The sequence below is a fragment of the Saccostrea echinata genome, unplaced genomic scaffold (assembly GCF_033153115.1).
Source record: "Saccostrea echinata isolate AGI-Se365-2 ecotype Australia unplaced genomic scaffold, CSIRO_AGI_Sech_v1 ptg000086l, whole genome shotgun sequence".
Lineage (NCBI taxonomy): Eukaryota > Metazoa > Mollusca > Bivalvia > Ostreida > Ostreidae > Saccostrea > Saccostrea echinata.
In genome coordinates this window covers 980655-997099 of record NW_026889835.1, presented here as the reverse complement: position 1 = coordinate 997099, position 16445 = coordinate 980655, and the positions used below count along the sequence as shown (strand labels likewise).

The following is a 16445-nucleotide window of genomic DNA, read 5'->3' as shown; positions in this document are numbered from 1 at the left end:
CAGTGATAAACGGATAAAAACGGAATGCTCGAAAAATAAAAAGACTTTGATGATAAAATCACGAAATTGCAGTTATATGATGTTTTGATTATGCTTTGTATTTAAAATAAAACAATCAAATATTACTTTTTGTTGAAATAAAATATGTGTAGCTCATATCAATCATTAATCTGATGCTGAAATAATCACCTATTTTCTTACTCGCAATTGTGCTCCATTTTTCACAGCCATCCAATGAAAATCAACGATACAAAAACTGCTTGGAAACTAAAAATGGAGGACAGGATAGCATAAACAATCAAATTAATGAAATTTTAGTTTGGAAATAATGTAAAGTACGTGGTAAAAGCAAAGTATTTTGATTCAGATTGATATATTATATGTTTTCATACATAATTTCTTAAGCGAAGTTGTGCATCGATAAGTTTTTTTTAAAAAATAAACAGATATATTGCAGGTGTTTGAATAGCACAATGGCGGATGTATACTGTCGTCCCCTACAGGCTTTAATAAATTAATTCAGTGCTTTTATTTTTCATTATTATGAGAATTCAAGAGATGAGAAGTACATATATTAGTGTAACTACGGTACCATAGTCCCAACCTCTTAAAACCTGCATTTAAAAAAATGTATTCAAATTTCCTTAATATTTATACCCCCGCTCCGAAGGAGAGGGGGTATATTGTTTTAACCCTTTTGTGTCTGTCTGGCTTTGTGTCTGTCTATCCATAACAAATTTTTCGTTGTCGTTTTCTTAGAGACTACTCGTATCTTAGCAACTACTCATTGCAGTTGCTTGAAATTTTATCACACTCTTTGTTGAGGCATGTCATATGGTGGGGTTCATTTTTGTATGATTAATCCGATGTCAACGTCCTGTTTATCCATGCATCTGTCCATACCATATATAACAAATTTTTGTTAGTTTTCTCAGCAACTACTCATTGCAGATGCATGAAAATTTATCACACTCTTTGTTGAGGCATGCCATATGATGGGATTCATTTTTGTATGAATCCGATGTCAATGTCCTGTTTATCTGTGCATCTGTCTATACCATATATAACAAATTTTCGTCACAGTTTTCTCAGCAACTACTCATTGCAGATGCATGAAAATTTATCACATCTTTGTTGAGTAATGCAATATGGTGGGATTCATTTTTGTACGAATCTGATGTCAACTTTTTGTTCATCCCTGTGTATGTTCTTAACTGAACTTGTGTGTATTCACATCAGAGGGGGATTATTACTAGTGAGCGGGATTATTACTAGTGAGCGTTGGCCCACAGACTTCTTGTTTATTTTTATTTCCCTAATTTATTACACCTTTTGTAGTATATTCACTTAAGTTGTTACTTTATGAATAAATTTGTACAATTGCATGAACTGTAAATGATTAAATACTGCATATCTGCTCAGGAAGTAACACAATACTCCAAATTTAAACTTGCTGCAAAAGTGCTTATGTTAAGTTAATAACATAGAGAGATGTATAATAATTTGACACTTATCAAATTTACTGATGGAGATAATTTTTAAATCCAGTTAAAACCAAACTAAAACATTTCATACCTGTATCCCTGTGTAAACATTTATTGTGTACAGTGTAATATAACTTTCATTTGTTGCAAGAATTCAAATTCCAGGATGCTTATAAAAGACATCATTCATATTTTTTCCTTTTATTTCTTCATTTAGAATTAATGTTCTTCTCCTCTCCTTTAGCTTTTTACAGGTAGTAGGCAATAACTTGGATTATTCCTGTCAATATGTCAACTGTAAAAGTTGTACGAGTTGAGGAGATTGAGAGGTCAAATACCGAGGACTTCCCTAAAAGAGGGTCAGAAGAGCAAGTCTCTCAAAGTAAGTAATTATTGAATAAACAATAATTTAAAACTGCAGAAAATTGTATTATATATATATTTTTTTTTTTTCGAGATAAAAATTAAAAACACAGTTACACTCTTAACTTTACAGCCGCAGAATACCTAAACACAACTGAGTTGGATGAACCAGATAATGAAGCAGAAGAGATTCAAGGTATATGCTCCATAGAAATCAAAAGGTCTTTATAATTAATAAAATAATATACTTAACTTTAACTGATAAAGTAATGCATTCATGAAATTTTTTAATGTGATCACAGGTGAATGCTCTAGTCATTAAATGCATTTCTAGTAAAATCACAGGACAGTAGACATCATTCATAATTTTTTTAATGCACATTTTTATGAACTGATGATTTTGTATTCAGATAAAGTCTACCCATTACCACAAAACTGGCCCAGGATACCACAGATCTTCAGGAGGAAAAGCTGTGAATTAACAAACAACACAACACCATGTGTGAACAAGGCAGTCTCTCACCTCGAATTGATTCAGGGAATCATCGAGGAGTGGTTCAAAGAGCGAGAGGAAGAATGCAAAGAGCAAGTTTTACCTATGAGACCAGGTATATTTTGTAGAATTTTCAATATACTTTGGTTTTGTTTAAATTGTGAAAGATATTTGCTCTCTGAACACCATTTAAATTTTTTTTAAATGTCAAAATGAAGAATATAAACAAGGTGAATACATTATTAAATGAAGTAACTGTGTCACTGAATTTGTTTATTTCAGAGTTTAACAAAACACATTTATTTTCATTGTTGTAGATTTTATTTTGTAGACTAAATTTAGAATTACACGTTCCATACAAAAAGAATTCTTTTATTATAAATACAGTAAAAAATATCTAATCTGACACCTGTGCAATCTGTTTCACCATGAATTCCAACCTATATTTTCACTCCCACGTTACAATTCTCTATGATCTTTACGCTGTGCAATCTGAAACCCTGTCTATTCTGACACAAAATTTCTTTCCAAGTTCATATTGAATTAAACCTGCTTCACTTTATAAAGAAGACTCCAAATTGAAGGGATTTTTTGCATTTCAGTGGGCAGCAAAAAACAGCTAAGGTTTTCCAAGTCCTCAGAGGAGGAAGGAAGGAAGGGGAGTGGAGAAAAGCGTGATGCGAGTGCATTATCTCGCAAGTCTGGATCCACCGACAGATCCAGTCATCCCTCTACTCCTTTGTCCATTCATGGAGTGGGAGCTGTCAAGGGTAAAGAAATGATAGTACCGTAAATAATAAACTTAAAGCTGTATTGTCTTAATTAAGAGATATTGCTCTCAAAAAGTACACAAATGTATGTTTGTCTGCATTCTCTAAACATTACATTATGGGTAGAAATATTTGAATGATGTATCATTAAGAATATCTTAGATATGATTGAATGCTGAACAGATAACATCTAATAGTACACACCAAGTATTAAAAGTAAGGACTTATTTATAGAGTTTACTGTTTTACGTTTATTATCATGCTCTTATTAGACACAGAAGAACAACCGACAGGAGGATTGGATATTCCGTATCTTGGTGCTGAAGATGTGATTGAAGAAGTGATAACGCTGCTTGCTCGACTAGAAAATGATAAAATGGAAACAGAAAAATTCCTGAAGAATGAGGAGGTGCGAGTAGAACGCCTCAGTAATAAGATTGACAACCTCTGTCTGCGCAGAATGACAGAGCTTCCCGCTATTGTTCAAAGAGGTAATTAGAATGAACTTCCACTGGATTCAATTTCTACAAATTACTGTATAAAGATGTTACTATTTGATTATTTTTGTTGTAGGAAATCAAGTTAGATTTACATATTAGTAATATTGGTCAATATGGGATGTCATAAACTGACAACTGTATATATTGGCTTGTTCTAAAAGCTTATTAAATAATTTAATTTGTTTTTCTTATATTTGACAGTCATGGGCAAATGTCAATGAACTTTTAGACATCCTCTTAAATAATAAAAGGGAAGCAAAACAATGATTTCAGAACTGAGCAAAAATGGGGATTTTGTTCATAGAATGCAAAAATTTTACCAGTATTGGTATTTGGTTAAATTAAATTGTTATTTTATATAATTAATTGGTACTGTTTTGTTACTGTGTATGGTAACAAATCTTTATTGACTAAGTGTTGATCAATTGTAAAAACAGCATAAGATTCTTATAAGAATAAATGCAAATTAATTTTTCCAGAGCATGAAGCTTGTATTATGGATTTGAATGAACTCACCTGGCATTGTAACTATGGAGGTAGAAATGAGCAGAGAGTTCGAAACAAAACAAGTGCTGCAGAACTGCTTAACAAGCGTCTAAAAGATGACATTGCATTTGTGAAAAAGCATATGTAAGTAAATGCTATGATCAGAGATATGAAACAGTTTTAAATATTCCACTCAGTGTACTTATAATTATATAAAATATGAGTAAGATCTCAATGCATCTTTCCTTTTAGACCATTAGTAGAAGAAAAATTAGAATTGGAAAAGCTTGCCATGGAGAAAATAAAAAATGCACAATCCTCAGTAAGTACTATAGTACATTATTGGAGGTTTTGGTATGCATGAAATTATGAATTTATAGATTTCTTAGTGTGACCGCTTACTTAAAAAACACATTTCCATTTCTGTGTAAAACCTTGTAGTCAAGTTGGTTTCATTTCTTATCAGACAACAACCGAGTTAGATAATACCAAGGAGAGACAGGAGAAGACCAAGTCCAAATCACAGGAGGCTGAGAAGAAAGCCCAGTCTGAGAGGGGTCACATCAAGAAGGAACTGGACACTGTTAGGGATGCACTCTCTGCTATTAGGTATACAAGGGGTAAAAAGTTAAAAATAAAGGTGACATAAAAAACATATACCAATTCTAGAATCGGATGAAATTGTGGTTTTAATTGTGTACAAGAATTTTTTTTATTTCTGTTTTAATGCCACTTTGATATGCTTAAGAATAAAAAAAAATGTATAATTGAACCTTTAACTGAAAATATCCATGTTTTATTTCAGTGAGGAATACTCCCAGGCTAAGATGACATTTAATGCCTACATCCACCAGGTGAATGACATGCAGCAGCAACTGAAGGATAATGATGAGGAACTTAAAGTCCTGGATGTCAAGAACGAGAATGCCAAAGTGGCAGAGGAGATGCAAGCTGCAAAAGTAAACATGTTTCTTGATTAACTTAGCGTTAACTTAGCCCATTTATTGGTTCATAAGAAAGCATCTTTGTGCTCACTAGTTTTATTAGTGATTAAAAAAAGGTTTGCTGGCTTTTTGTAATGATGTCATTTTGCTGTAGGTGAGAGAAATCCAGACCAAAATTGCTGAAGCTGAGTTTGAGCATAACAGACTAGAAAATGAAAATATTCAGCTACAACAGGAGCTTGTTGCAAAGGTTTGAAATGTCTTTAGCATTTGTTGAAGCATTGTGTTTTTGAACTCCTGGAAAAGGAAACTAGAGGCATATTTCTGATCAGTATTTGGTTTGAATATGGGTTTATGTGTTTAATTCACACTAATATGATTATTAACAGAAACAAAAGAATGATAGCAGAATCCGAGATCTAGAAAACAAAGTGAAAGCTAAGGATGGCAAACTAAGGACAATATTGCTAAAAAATCAGGAAGCTGAAATGGAAGTTCAAGATTTTTACGACAAAATTTCTGATTGGTAAGGTTTATTTTCTTGAAGAGGAAATGTCCTCAAATTGGTATACAAAATTTTTTTTCTCAAAATTATGAACAAATGAATGAATTCTAAATAAATTGAATGAAATAAGCTATCATGGAGAGATTTTGTGTGTTTTCTATCTTAAGAATGTTTGGCTGTTTTACACATGAGTAACTACTTTAGTATAAACTTCCATTGCTGAATTTTTCAGTCAAAGACAGAAGGTAGCTGATGAGAAGAACATCACTCGTATCAAAAAGGAGATGATGAAACTTGGTCAGCAGATGGCAGTTACTATGGAGGAGTACAACAAAGTTCTGGCCATCAACCAGTCCATCCGAGAACAGCTACAGACCGAGGAAGAAAAAGCATTCAAGATGGAGGAGAGTCTGAAGGTAGGTAGGGAGAATGCTAGCTGCAATAATGTAGCCCTCTCCGATTTTTTTTAATCTGATATTTTCAGGAAAAAAAAAAAATCAGAGAGGGCTACATTATTGCAGCTAGGAGAATGCTATCCTGAGACTGATCAAAATCAGCTTCTGTTTTAATCAGGGAGAAAATTCCTCATTTGGAGTCAGTTTTGAAATTGAACATTTACATTGCTTGGTTCAAAATTATTGATACATAAAATATGTTTACATCTGAAAGCATTATTTGTAAACAAACAAAGAAAAAAGTACAGATGGGGCTCCAAGTCTGACTGAAAAAAAAAAAAAATAAAAAAGTTTTGCTTGTAATTACAGGGTACAGCAGACACACTAAGGAGACAGGTTAAGGATGAGGTTCACACGAGAACTGTCCTGGTGGCCAGGATTTCTAACGACACAACTGATTTATCTAAGTACAAGACTGATACACAAGTCAAAAACCAGAAGGTATAGTATGTGTCAGAGATTAAATGTTTTTTTGTACAATGAAACTCTCACAGCAACATTAGGTTACAAAAATGTCATTTTATGCAAATAAATAATGAAGGTACAATTTTGCCAATTTTTAATCCTCAGAGGGTAGTAAAGCTGCCTTATTTTGTTTTCCTGTAATGAATAAGAAAATGTGTTCTTAAAATGACTGACTTTGAATAAATAAATATCCTGTGATGATCATTATTTATTGTATTGTGCATGATGTTAAAACATGTCCTGAATTTTTGCAGTTTTTATTAAATAAAAACACAAAATTATACATAACCTCTGATTTTATTTTTGGTTAAGAGACTGACGAAATAATGATAAAAGGAAGACCAGATTGAAATATGTTGTGTATTTTTTTAAAAAATTAAATTCTCAGATCCTCTCTCTCTCTTTCTCTCTTTGTGTGTGTGTGTTTATGTATATATACATGTATACTTCATATTTTACAGGCCAAGAAAGTTGCTGATGATGTTGTCACTGTGGTTAATGAGGTCAAGACAAAAGTGGAAAAGTTGAGATCTGCCAAACGTGATAGACTTAAGGTAAATTGTTTGCTAGATTTCCTCCATATATAAAGGATATCCCATGATTTATGGTTAAGTATTATTTATATCCAACAAGTTAAGTGTTTTCTATCCTCGAGCCTTGGCGAGTGGATAGAAAACACACAAGTTGGATACAGATCATATCAGATCACAAACCATGGGAGATTCTATTTATCATAAGTTTTTAACATAGCTATCACATGTTTTACACTGTTTTTATATGAATCCTCTTTATGTTCATCACTTTCATGCAAAAACCATTGTGATGCCACACCTATTGAAATGAAAATGATATCTAATGACCCATATCAACTGTATAAAGGAGTAAATATGATTAGTTACATTATTTAATACATTTGTAAATATGAGCAGCAAATTCAGAAATTTACAACATATTTTATTCCCTTTGTAAACAGAAAAAGTCCACCCTACAAGATCAGCTGAAGGAGACAGAGAAACAGGAAGAAGAATCTAGACAGAGATTTAAGGAGAAGCTGGGTAACATTGAACCTCACCACAAGCACCTCAAGGTTTGTCAAGGATTCCAAAACACATGTCTTTGATGAGGATTATATTTCACTAAATGATTTTTTTCTTTTAACTGTCAGATTATTGAAATTGCTTTTTAAAGGGTTTTTATCACGTCTCCAAATTTTTTGATATGACAAAGTTTACTTGCTATTGAAATCATATATCTAAAAATCTTTGCTAGAAAATTAATATTTTTGATGTTTCAACGATTCAAAGTTTGAATTTCTCAATATGCATATTTTGATCGCTGATGTTACGCGCCATTGCTCTGACGTCATAGGTGTCAATCCTGGTCAAGCGAAGTACTTATTATGTATACAAAAGGGCTCATTTGTTGTGTCTATTAAACCTGTTAGAAAATAATTAAGAGATAATTGGATAATTGACAGCTAGTAAGGTATAATTTATGGCTTTAGAATGCACAAATGTGCACAACAAAGGTTTTAGGAAGGATTTTTCCCCCACATTACCTGGACTTGGTCGAGAGATGTTCTGCAAATGCGTTGGCGTTTATCTCCATTCAGAACAATCGTTTGTGCCCGATCGATCACGAATTTTTTCTGTCCTATAAAATATTTTATGAAAAGAAATCTTTAAAAAAATAAAAATAAATGACAAGCACGCATTTTTTAAAAGTCGCACAGAATCTAGTAGCAATGTTGTGAACTTCGTAATGGCGTATGGCGCCATTGAAGAAGTGTCATTTCTAGTACATGATATTTACTGTTGGAACAGATGGAATATATACAGAATTTATTTATATATAATTAATTAAAATAATAATGAAGAAGAATTTAAAATTCTCATATTTAGAAATGTTTACGAAGATAAACTTTAGTTCTATTTAGTCGAAGTCCCGAGTTGTCAACGGCTTCGTCTTCGGTGACCTCTCCAATTGTCGGCATATTTTCTGATTATTTCTCTCTGCTAGATGTTCATACTTAAAAGATTGACCGTCCATAACCAAAGGAATATAGTCGATGTCAAAATTTCAACCGGCCATATTGTGTATTCTATTTATTTAGCGTAAAAATCTATTTAATACATTTTTTCTTACGATAAGCTTTACGAGTTCTATTTACCATTGACACCTATGACGTTTCAGTACCACGTGACCCCTATCTAATTAGTGGAGATTTTTACTTCGAGGACCCTACATTACGGGCATTTTATCGTCTAATTGCGGCCGTTTTCAACATTATTTCAGAATTAAACGATAATTTTATGTTTCAAGAATACAATAGTGTTTCATTTTCAAGAAATTTAGATACGTGATAAAAACCCTTTAAGCAATAACTTCTTCCCTTTTTATTCAAATGCCCCTTTTATTCAAATGCTCTGAGTGTATTTGTAGATTGTTAACAATGTTTTATCTTCTACATCAGGAAAATGTCCTAGCCCTTGACAAGCGTCTGGATCACATGGAGTGGAAGACAGAACAGATGGAGAGACAGATGGATGACTGGGACCGTGAGTCAGGAACCATGGAGAGGCTTACCAGTAATACCCAGAAGGCCATTGATGAATTAACGTGAGTGTTTATCATCTTTTATTGCCACGGTCTCTAGTTTGTCTAACATACTGTATTTCTAGATGTCTGCCTTATGAACTTTTTGCATTTTTGACATCTCTTGACTATATTTAATCAAACTTTGCACATAGCATAACTCGGTGCATTTTCTTTTTTCCAAAGGGCCTTAATCCCTTTCAAGGGTAGATAAGGTTAAGGTCATTTTTATATCTTTTCATTTTTCAAGCACCACATCTGGCCACACAAAACAGAATATATTCGAAAGTTTCCTCACATATTGTCACAGTAGACTCAATTTCTGTCATATTAAAATGTTGAAAGGGTCAATGTTCTCATTAATTAAAAAAAAAAAGGGAAATTATCAAAATCACCTTTATATAGAAAAAAAAAAGATTGTAAAATTTGTTAAATTGATATGGAGGCATCTAATTTATTTTTTATCACATTTTTTAGATTAGTGAGAAATTGAATAACTGTTTGTTGTTACAGAGAAGTATTGGAGGAGCTGACGCTTCAGTTGGAGTCTGCAAGGAAGATAGAGGAGGGACTTCGGAACACGTACAACCAATCTCTAGGTAAATATTTCGGTCTTATCACATTTACACTGTAGTGTTACATTATGATTTGAGCAGTTCAGCCTAAAGATACTAAGTGCACTGTATTTATAGAGTGGTCTTACATGTATTATTGCAGATAGATATAAAATCAATGAACAGAATCACAGGAAATTCAAGGATGAGAGGACCAAATTTCTAAAGAAAACCGAGGTAGTTTTGTTTTAAATCACTATACAGTCAAAAAATGTTAGAATGTGCTGAATTGCCTTGCAGATTATGCTTCTAGTATTCTTAAAGAATGTTTTTTTTTTTAATTTATGAAACTGTATCCAGTGGCAGATTTAAGGGGGGGGGGGGGGCGCCCCCGGCACGCGCCCCCCTAAAACTGTCAAAGTTAGCGTAAATCATAGTTTCGTCGAGAAAATGTAAAAATGTCTTCTCGGTAGACCTCATTTTTACCCCACAAAATCTCTAGAATCCAGGAGCTTCTGGTGCTTTTGCCCCCTGGGCCCCCACCAGGACTTCGCCCTGGACCCACTGGCGGCCCCCAGACCCCCGGCCTACTTTTTTGCGCCCACCTCCCCCCCCCCCCAACTTCAATTCCTGGATCAGCGCCTGCTTTCTTTGTTAAGTTCATCAATGTAAGCTAGACTGTACTTAATCTCATCTTTAAATTCAATATATTTTTAGGTCACCTGAGTCACTCAGGTGACCTAATGCTATCCGTTCTCGTCCGTCGGCGTGCGTCGTGCGGTGTGCGTCGTGTGTTAACATTTGAACATTTTTAGCTTCTTCTCTGAAACCGCTTAACCAATTTCAACCAAATTTGGCATATAGCACCTTTGGGTGAAGGGGAACAAAAATTGTGAATTCCATGGTCCCTGCCCCCCTGGGGCCTGAGGGGTGGGGCTAAAACCACCAAAAATAATGCAATCTTTAAAAATCTTCTTCTTTACTCCTGGACATCAAGCAGTCAAACTGTTGGCATCATTGTAATAAGCATTGAGTCCTCTACCAAAATTGTGAAATTCATGGCCCCAGGGTCAAGGGTTCTGGTGCTAGGGTGGGGCTATATAGATCATATAGGGAAAGTGCATTATTTCTTTGAAAATCTTCTTCTCTGCTCCTGGGTATTAAATAAAGTAACTAAGTACATAGTTATGAAGAACAAGAGTGCCTCTTTCAAAATTGTGAAATTCATGGCCCCAGGATCAGGGGTTCTGGTGTTAGGGCGGGGCTCTATTGATTATATAGAGAAAATGCATTAATTCTTTGAAAATCTTCTTCTCTGCTCCTGGGTATTAAATAAATTTACTAAGTATATAGTTATGATGAGCAAGAGTGCCTCTTTCAAAATTGTGAATTTCATGGCCCCTGGGTCAGGGGTTCTGGTGTTAGGGCAGGGCTCTATTGAGTATATAGTGAAAATGTATTAATTCTTTGAAAATCTTCTTCTCTGCTCCTGGGTATTAAATAAAGTAACTTAGTACATATTTATGATGAGCAAGAGTGCCTCTTCCAAAATTGTGAATTTCATGGCCCCAGGGTCAGGGGTTCTGGTGTTAGGGCAGGGCTTTATTGATTATATACATTAGTTAAAATGCATTAATTCTTTGAAAATCTTCTTATCTGCTCCTGGGTATTAAATGAACTAATTTAGTACATAGTTATGATGAACAAGAGTGCCTCTTCCAAAATTGTGAATTTCATGGCCCCAGGGTCAGGGGTTCTGGTGTTAGGGCGGGTCTCTATTGATTATATTGTTAAAATGCATTAATTCTTTGAAAATCTTCTTATCTGCTCCTGGTTATTAAATGAACTAATTTAGTACTTAGTTATGATGAGCAAGAGTGCCTCTTCCAAAATTGTGAATTTCATGGCCCCAGGGTCAGGGGTTCTGGTGTTAGGGCAGGGCTCTATTGATTATATAGTGAAGATGCATTAATTCTTTGAAAATCTTCTTATCTGCTCCTGGATATTAAATGAACTAAGTTAGTACATATTTATGATGAGCAAGAGTGCCTCTTCTGAAATTATGAATTTCATGGCCCCAGGGTCAGGGATTCTGGTGTTAGGGTGGGGCTCTATTGATTATATAGTGAAAAGGCATTAATTCTTTGAAAATCTTCTTCTCTGCTCCTGGGTATTAGATAAACTAACTTAGTATATAGTTATGATGAGCTAGAGTGCCTCTTTCAAAATTTTGAATTTCATGGCCCCAGGATCAGGGGTTCTGGTGTTAGGGCAGGGCTCTATTGATTATATAGTAGAATTGCAATAATTTTCTCTGCTCCTGGGTATTAAGTACATAGTTATGAAGAACAAGAGTGCCTCTTTCAAAATTGTGAATTTCATGGCCCCAGGGTCAGAGGTTCTGGTGTTAGGGTGGGGCTCCATTGATTATATAGTTAAAATGCATTAATTCTTTGAAAATCTTCTCTGCTCCTGGGCATTAAATAAAGTAACTTAGTACATAGTTATGATGAGCAAGAGTGCCTCTTCCAAAATTTTGAATTTCATGGCCCTTGGGTCAGGGGTTCTGGTGTTAGGGCAGGGCTCTATTGATTATATAGTAGAATTGCATTAATTCTTTGAAAATCTTTTTCTCTGCTTCTGGGTATTAAATAAACTAACTAAGAACATAGTTATGGTGAGCATGACTGCCTTTTCAGAAATTGTTTCATGGACCTTGGGTCAGGGGTTCTGGTGTTAGGGCAGGGCTCTATTGATTATATAGTAGAATTGCATTAATTCTTTGAAAATCTTTTTCTCTGCTCCTGGGTATTAAATAAACTAACTAAGAACATAGTTATGGTGAGCATGACTGCCTTTTCAGAAATTGTTTCATGGCCCTTGGGTCAGGGGTTCTGGTGTTAGGGATGGGCTCCATTGATTATATAGTAAAATTGCATTAATTCTTTGAAAATCTTCTCTGCTCCTGGATATTAAATAAACTAAGTACATAGTTATGATGAGCATGGCTGCCTCAGAAATTATGAATTTAATGGCCTCTGGGTAAGGGGTTCTGGTGTTAGGGCGGGGCTTTATTGATTAGATAGGGAATTGGCATGAATTCTTTCAAAATCTTGTGTGCACCTGGGTATTTTTCAAACAAAGGAAGTGCATGGTTATGATAAGGAAGAATGCCTCATGGCCTTTGGGTCAGGGGTTCTGGTGAGGGGGAAAGAGCTCTATTGATTATATATAGTGAAAATGCATAATTTCTTTCAAAATATTTTTTCTACTACTGGTTATAAAGTAAAGAAACAAGTGTATAGTTATAATGAGAAAGGGTGCTTCTTCCAGAATTGTGAGTTCATGGCCAATGGGTCAGATGTTCTGGGTAAGGATGGGGCTTTATTTATTTAATTTTATGGTGAAAATGCATTTCTTTGAAAATCTTCTATGCTTCTGGGGATGTTCAAGGCAAACAGAGTAAAAGTTTTAATATGCAAGGGTATTTTTACCAGATTTTTGAACACCTGGACCATTTAGTCAAGTGTTCTAGTCCTGGCCAGGGCTCTATTAACTTGTATTCTGCTGAGCAAAGTTATTCCCCTTTGCCATTCACCTTTGATAATTAATCAATGTAAATAATGTATTTGAAAGCTTAATAGAATAAGAGAATTATGCAAGATAATTTATTGTATAATGAAAATGTACTTTCATAGATTTAATGACTTGGAAAGTCAGATAGGCAGATAGATACTATACCAATTATTTTGTTGATGCTAATCATACTATTTTTCTTGCTTTTGGGCAACAAAGCTTCATTTTTCAGTTTATGGATCCTCTAAATTGTTGTATTGTACTCAGGTGACCGTTAAGGCCCTTGGGCCTCTTGTATTTAATTATAGCTTGAAATGGAGCATAAGTTGGCCATCAATAAAGAATTAGCCTCCAAGTACAGACAAGCTCAGAACGAGTATCTCACTCTGAAGGATAAACTCCTCAATAATTTTGATGACAGAGTCAAGCTGGAGGCTGCCATCAAAGACTGCAGACAGGTAAGAAACCGATCTAAACATTTCTGAAATATTGCAAAATACACATTAAATAGATCGAAATCATATTTTAAAGTGTAAACATACAATTTAATTTTTAAAAAAAGTCATACAGTCAAACCTAGTTATCTTGAACTCAATGGGACCAAGAACAAATATCGAAGTATCAAGGATTTGAGAAATCAAGGGTAAAAAAGAATAAACGGTCAGAATTCCAATCACTTTGACATATCCATAGTATTCGAGATATCAGTGTTCAAGATACCGAAGTTCAACTGTACTTAAATTCTCATTTTTTTAGAATGATGTTGTGTGGGTACAGAGAATTTTCATGTAAATCATTACATCTTTTCACCATGTGTAACTCTTTTCTTGCAGTTACAATCCTTACAGAAGAGAATGCATGCTGCCATGATGGAGTACTTCAAATACCGAGGCCTGTACAACCAATCAGAGCTCGGCAAGTTAGAGAGCGAGTCAATGCAAAACACAGACAAGGTCATAGAACTGCAGGAGGAAATGAATACGGCATTACAGAAAATTTCAGAGTTTCTAGAAACCCAAATGGATGGAAAAACTGCTCGTAAAATTGCCTGGGATGCCATAAAGAAGCAGCAGCTACAACAACAACAAAGACAGATTGGATCACTTCCTGTTATACCACCAATTAGACAGGAATCCATGGTTCAAGCCTGAGTATAGGGTGCCAAACTTTAAGAATTTCTGATACTTGTATGATGCCTGTGATACATGTTTGACAATGAGAGTTAACTTATTTTCAAGATTTTGTCCATGTGTGTCCAGTACTTGGTTTATGTTTGTCCTTAAAACTGTTTGTTTTTATTGTAATAGTCTATTATTTAATAAAAAATATACATGTAATACAATTTTTCCTTGTATGTAAGAGAATGCTGGAATGATAAAATAACCTGATTAAAGAGAATATTGTTGTGGAAGTCATCAAGTTCATCAGTATCCAGATATCAAATTGATAAACAGAGGAACTGATGGAAGCCAGAGAAAAATTCAACCAATAAGGATGAATTTTTTAGGCACATCAATTAAAATCCTTTATTCAAATATTTGAGGAGCACACTTCTGTGATTCAGACAAAGGTCTTGTGTGGCATTTCATTTTCAATAAAATCGGTTAAAGACAGTTTAACCATTTTTTATGAATGTCAAATAATGTCAGGAATTCTAAACCACACACAGTTTACAGCTTTAAATGACCCAGACAGCATGACTATGTTGGGCCAATGGTTATATGGTTGGCCGATAGTTGGCGTTGGGTAGACAATGTTGGGCCATTGTTGGACCAACATTACCATGTCAATCATCTCTTAGTACCCAAGCATGTTGGGATTCTTGTTGGCCCAATGTTGGTCCAGCATCAACCAATTCCGTTTTAATTGCTATATTTTCTAAGGAAGTTCGGGATCCAAAGTTGGCCCACCATTTGTAATGCAACCTTAATGGAATTGATAATTTAATCTTGTAACAGTATGTTGGCCCAATGTAAGCTTGAGTGTCATTTTTTTGAAAAAGTTTTCTTTTAGTTGTAGTGAGTACATTGGTCCAACGTTGGTTCAACAGTTGGACTTCAAAGCAAAGAATGATGTACATGAGTTGGGTGCGTTACATTAGCCCAACGTTGGCCCAGTGTTTGTTATACCCTAAGCCTAATTGAAGCTTCTTAAATAGCAATGTGAGTTTTATGAAAATGAGATTTAATAACATACATAACAAAATATACACATTAGCTGGATTTATTTTTTAAAAAACTCATGACGTTTCATTCTCATTCATGACGTAGCATAAAGCAACGTCAAAATTTTGCAACATTATCGTAAACTATGCTACCTTTACATTTATAAAAAACAAAACAAAACACACAAATACAGCTTTGTACAAGCATATATTGATAATTTCATGAAGATATACACTCTCTGAAAGAATTTTAAGGAATATCATTTAATGCCCTGTTCACACGGAGAGTTTAATTCGGATTAAATGAAGTTACTGCGAATTAAATTTGATCCGCGTTCACACGGAAAATTTAATGCGAATTAGTTTAATTCGAATTAATTTACTGCGCATTAAATTACTTCGCATTAGCTCCATGTGAACGCTAAGCGAAGCTAATTCGAATTAAATTTTGACGCATGCGTAATGGCAAAATTAAGTCACATGCCACATGTCGGTGGTCCGATATAGGTACTTCTGCTATTTTTAGTCAAAAACAAAGGAAAATTATGTTAATCAATGAAATATGTTCAGACACTGTGACGTTTTATGTGAAATGGATCTGCTCTGCATAAGGTGACGTGTTTTGAAAATGACGTCATAATAGCCTTGCTGAATAGCCTTACTGTAGAAATAAAATTTTACTTCGCATTAGTTTACTTCGCATTGGCTGTCGTGTGAACGCAATTTAATGCCCTGTTCACACGGAGAGTTTAATTCACAGTAAATTAATGCGAAGTAAAATGATGCGAATTAAACTAATGCGAATTAAATTGCGTTCACACGACAGCTAATGCGAAGTAAACTAATGCGAATTATAATTTTATTTCTACAACAAGACTATTCAGTGAGGCTATTACGACGTCATTTACAAATCACGTCATATTGTGCAGAGCAGATATACATTTGACATAATGTCATAGTGTCTGTACACATTTTAGTGATTTACATAATTTTCCGTTGTTTTCCACTCAAAAATAGCACAAGTACCTATATTTGACCATCGACATGTGGCCTGTGACTTAATTCTGCCCTTACGCATGCGTCAAAATTTA

At 34.4% G+C, this 16445-nt stretch overlaps 1 protein-coding gene across 3 annotated transcripts; it reads left to right on the top strand.

Annotated features, from left to right (window-relative positions):
- The first annotated feature begins 234 nt into the window (after positions 1-234).
- Positions 235-14542, top strand: LOC133176962 (coiled-coil domain-containing protein 178-like). 3 transcript variants are annotated; one of them, XM_061312031.1, is made up of 21 exons: positions 235-335; positions 1739-1866; positions 1981-2043; positions 2258-2455; positions 2943-3110; positions 3383-3601; positions 4090-4240; positions 4349-4418; positions 4563-4705; positions 4902-5055; positions 5195-5290; positions 5430-5566; positions 5778-5961; positions 6310-6441; positions 6927-7019; positions 7439-7552; positions 8939-9084; positions 9574-9659; positions 9778-9851; positions 13499-13648; positions 14024-14541. In XM_061312031.1, the coding sequence occupies exons 2-21, from the start codon at positions 1773-1775 to the stop codon at positions 14339-14341; spliced, it is 2790 nt and encodes a 929-aa protein (XP_061168015.1). In that variant the 5' UTR covers positions 235-335; positions 1739-1772; the 3' UTR covers positions 14342-14541. The 3 variants fall into 3 exon arrangements, with proteins under 3 accessions (XP_061168015.1, XP_061168014.1, XP_061168016.1); XM_061312030.1 differs by having other exon boundaries at positions 260-335; positions 1729-1866; positions 14024-14542; XM_061312032.1 differs by having other exon boundaries at positions 270-342; positions 14024-14542.
- Positions 14543-16445: the final 1903 nt, after the last annotated feature.

Coding starts and splice junctions, on each gene's coding strand:
- LOC133176962 (XM_061312030.1), top strand. CDS start 1,773: ATGTCAACTGTAAAAGTTGTACGAGTTGAGGAGATTGAGAGGTCAAAT. Junction 3,602..4,089: donor TCCCGCTATTGTTCAAAGAG/GTAATTAGAATG, acceptor TAATTTTTCCAG/AGCATGAAGCTTGTATTATG. Junction 5,567..5,777: donor TACGACAAAATTTCTGATTG/GTAAGGTTTATT, acceptor TGAATTTTTCAG/TCAAAGACAGAAGGTAGCTG.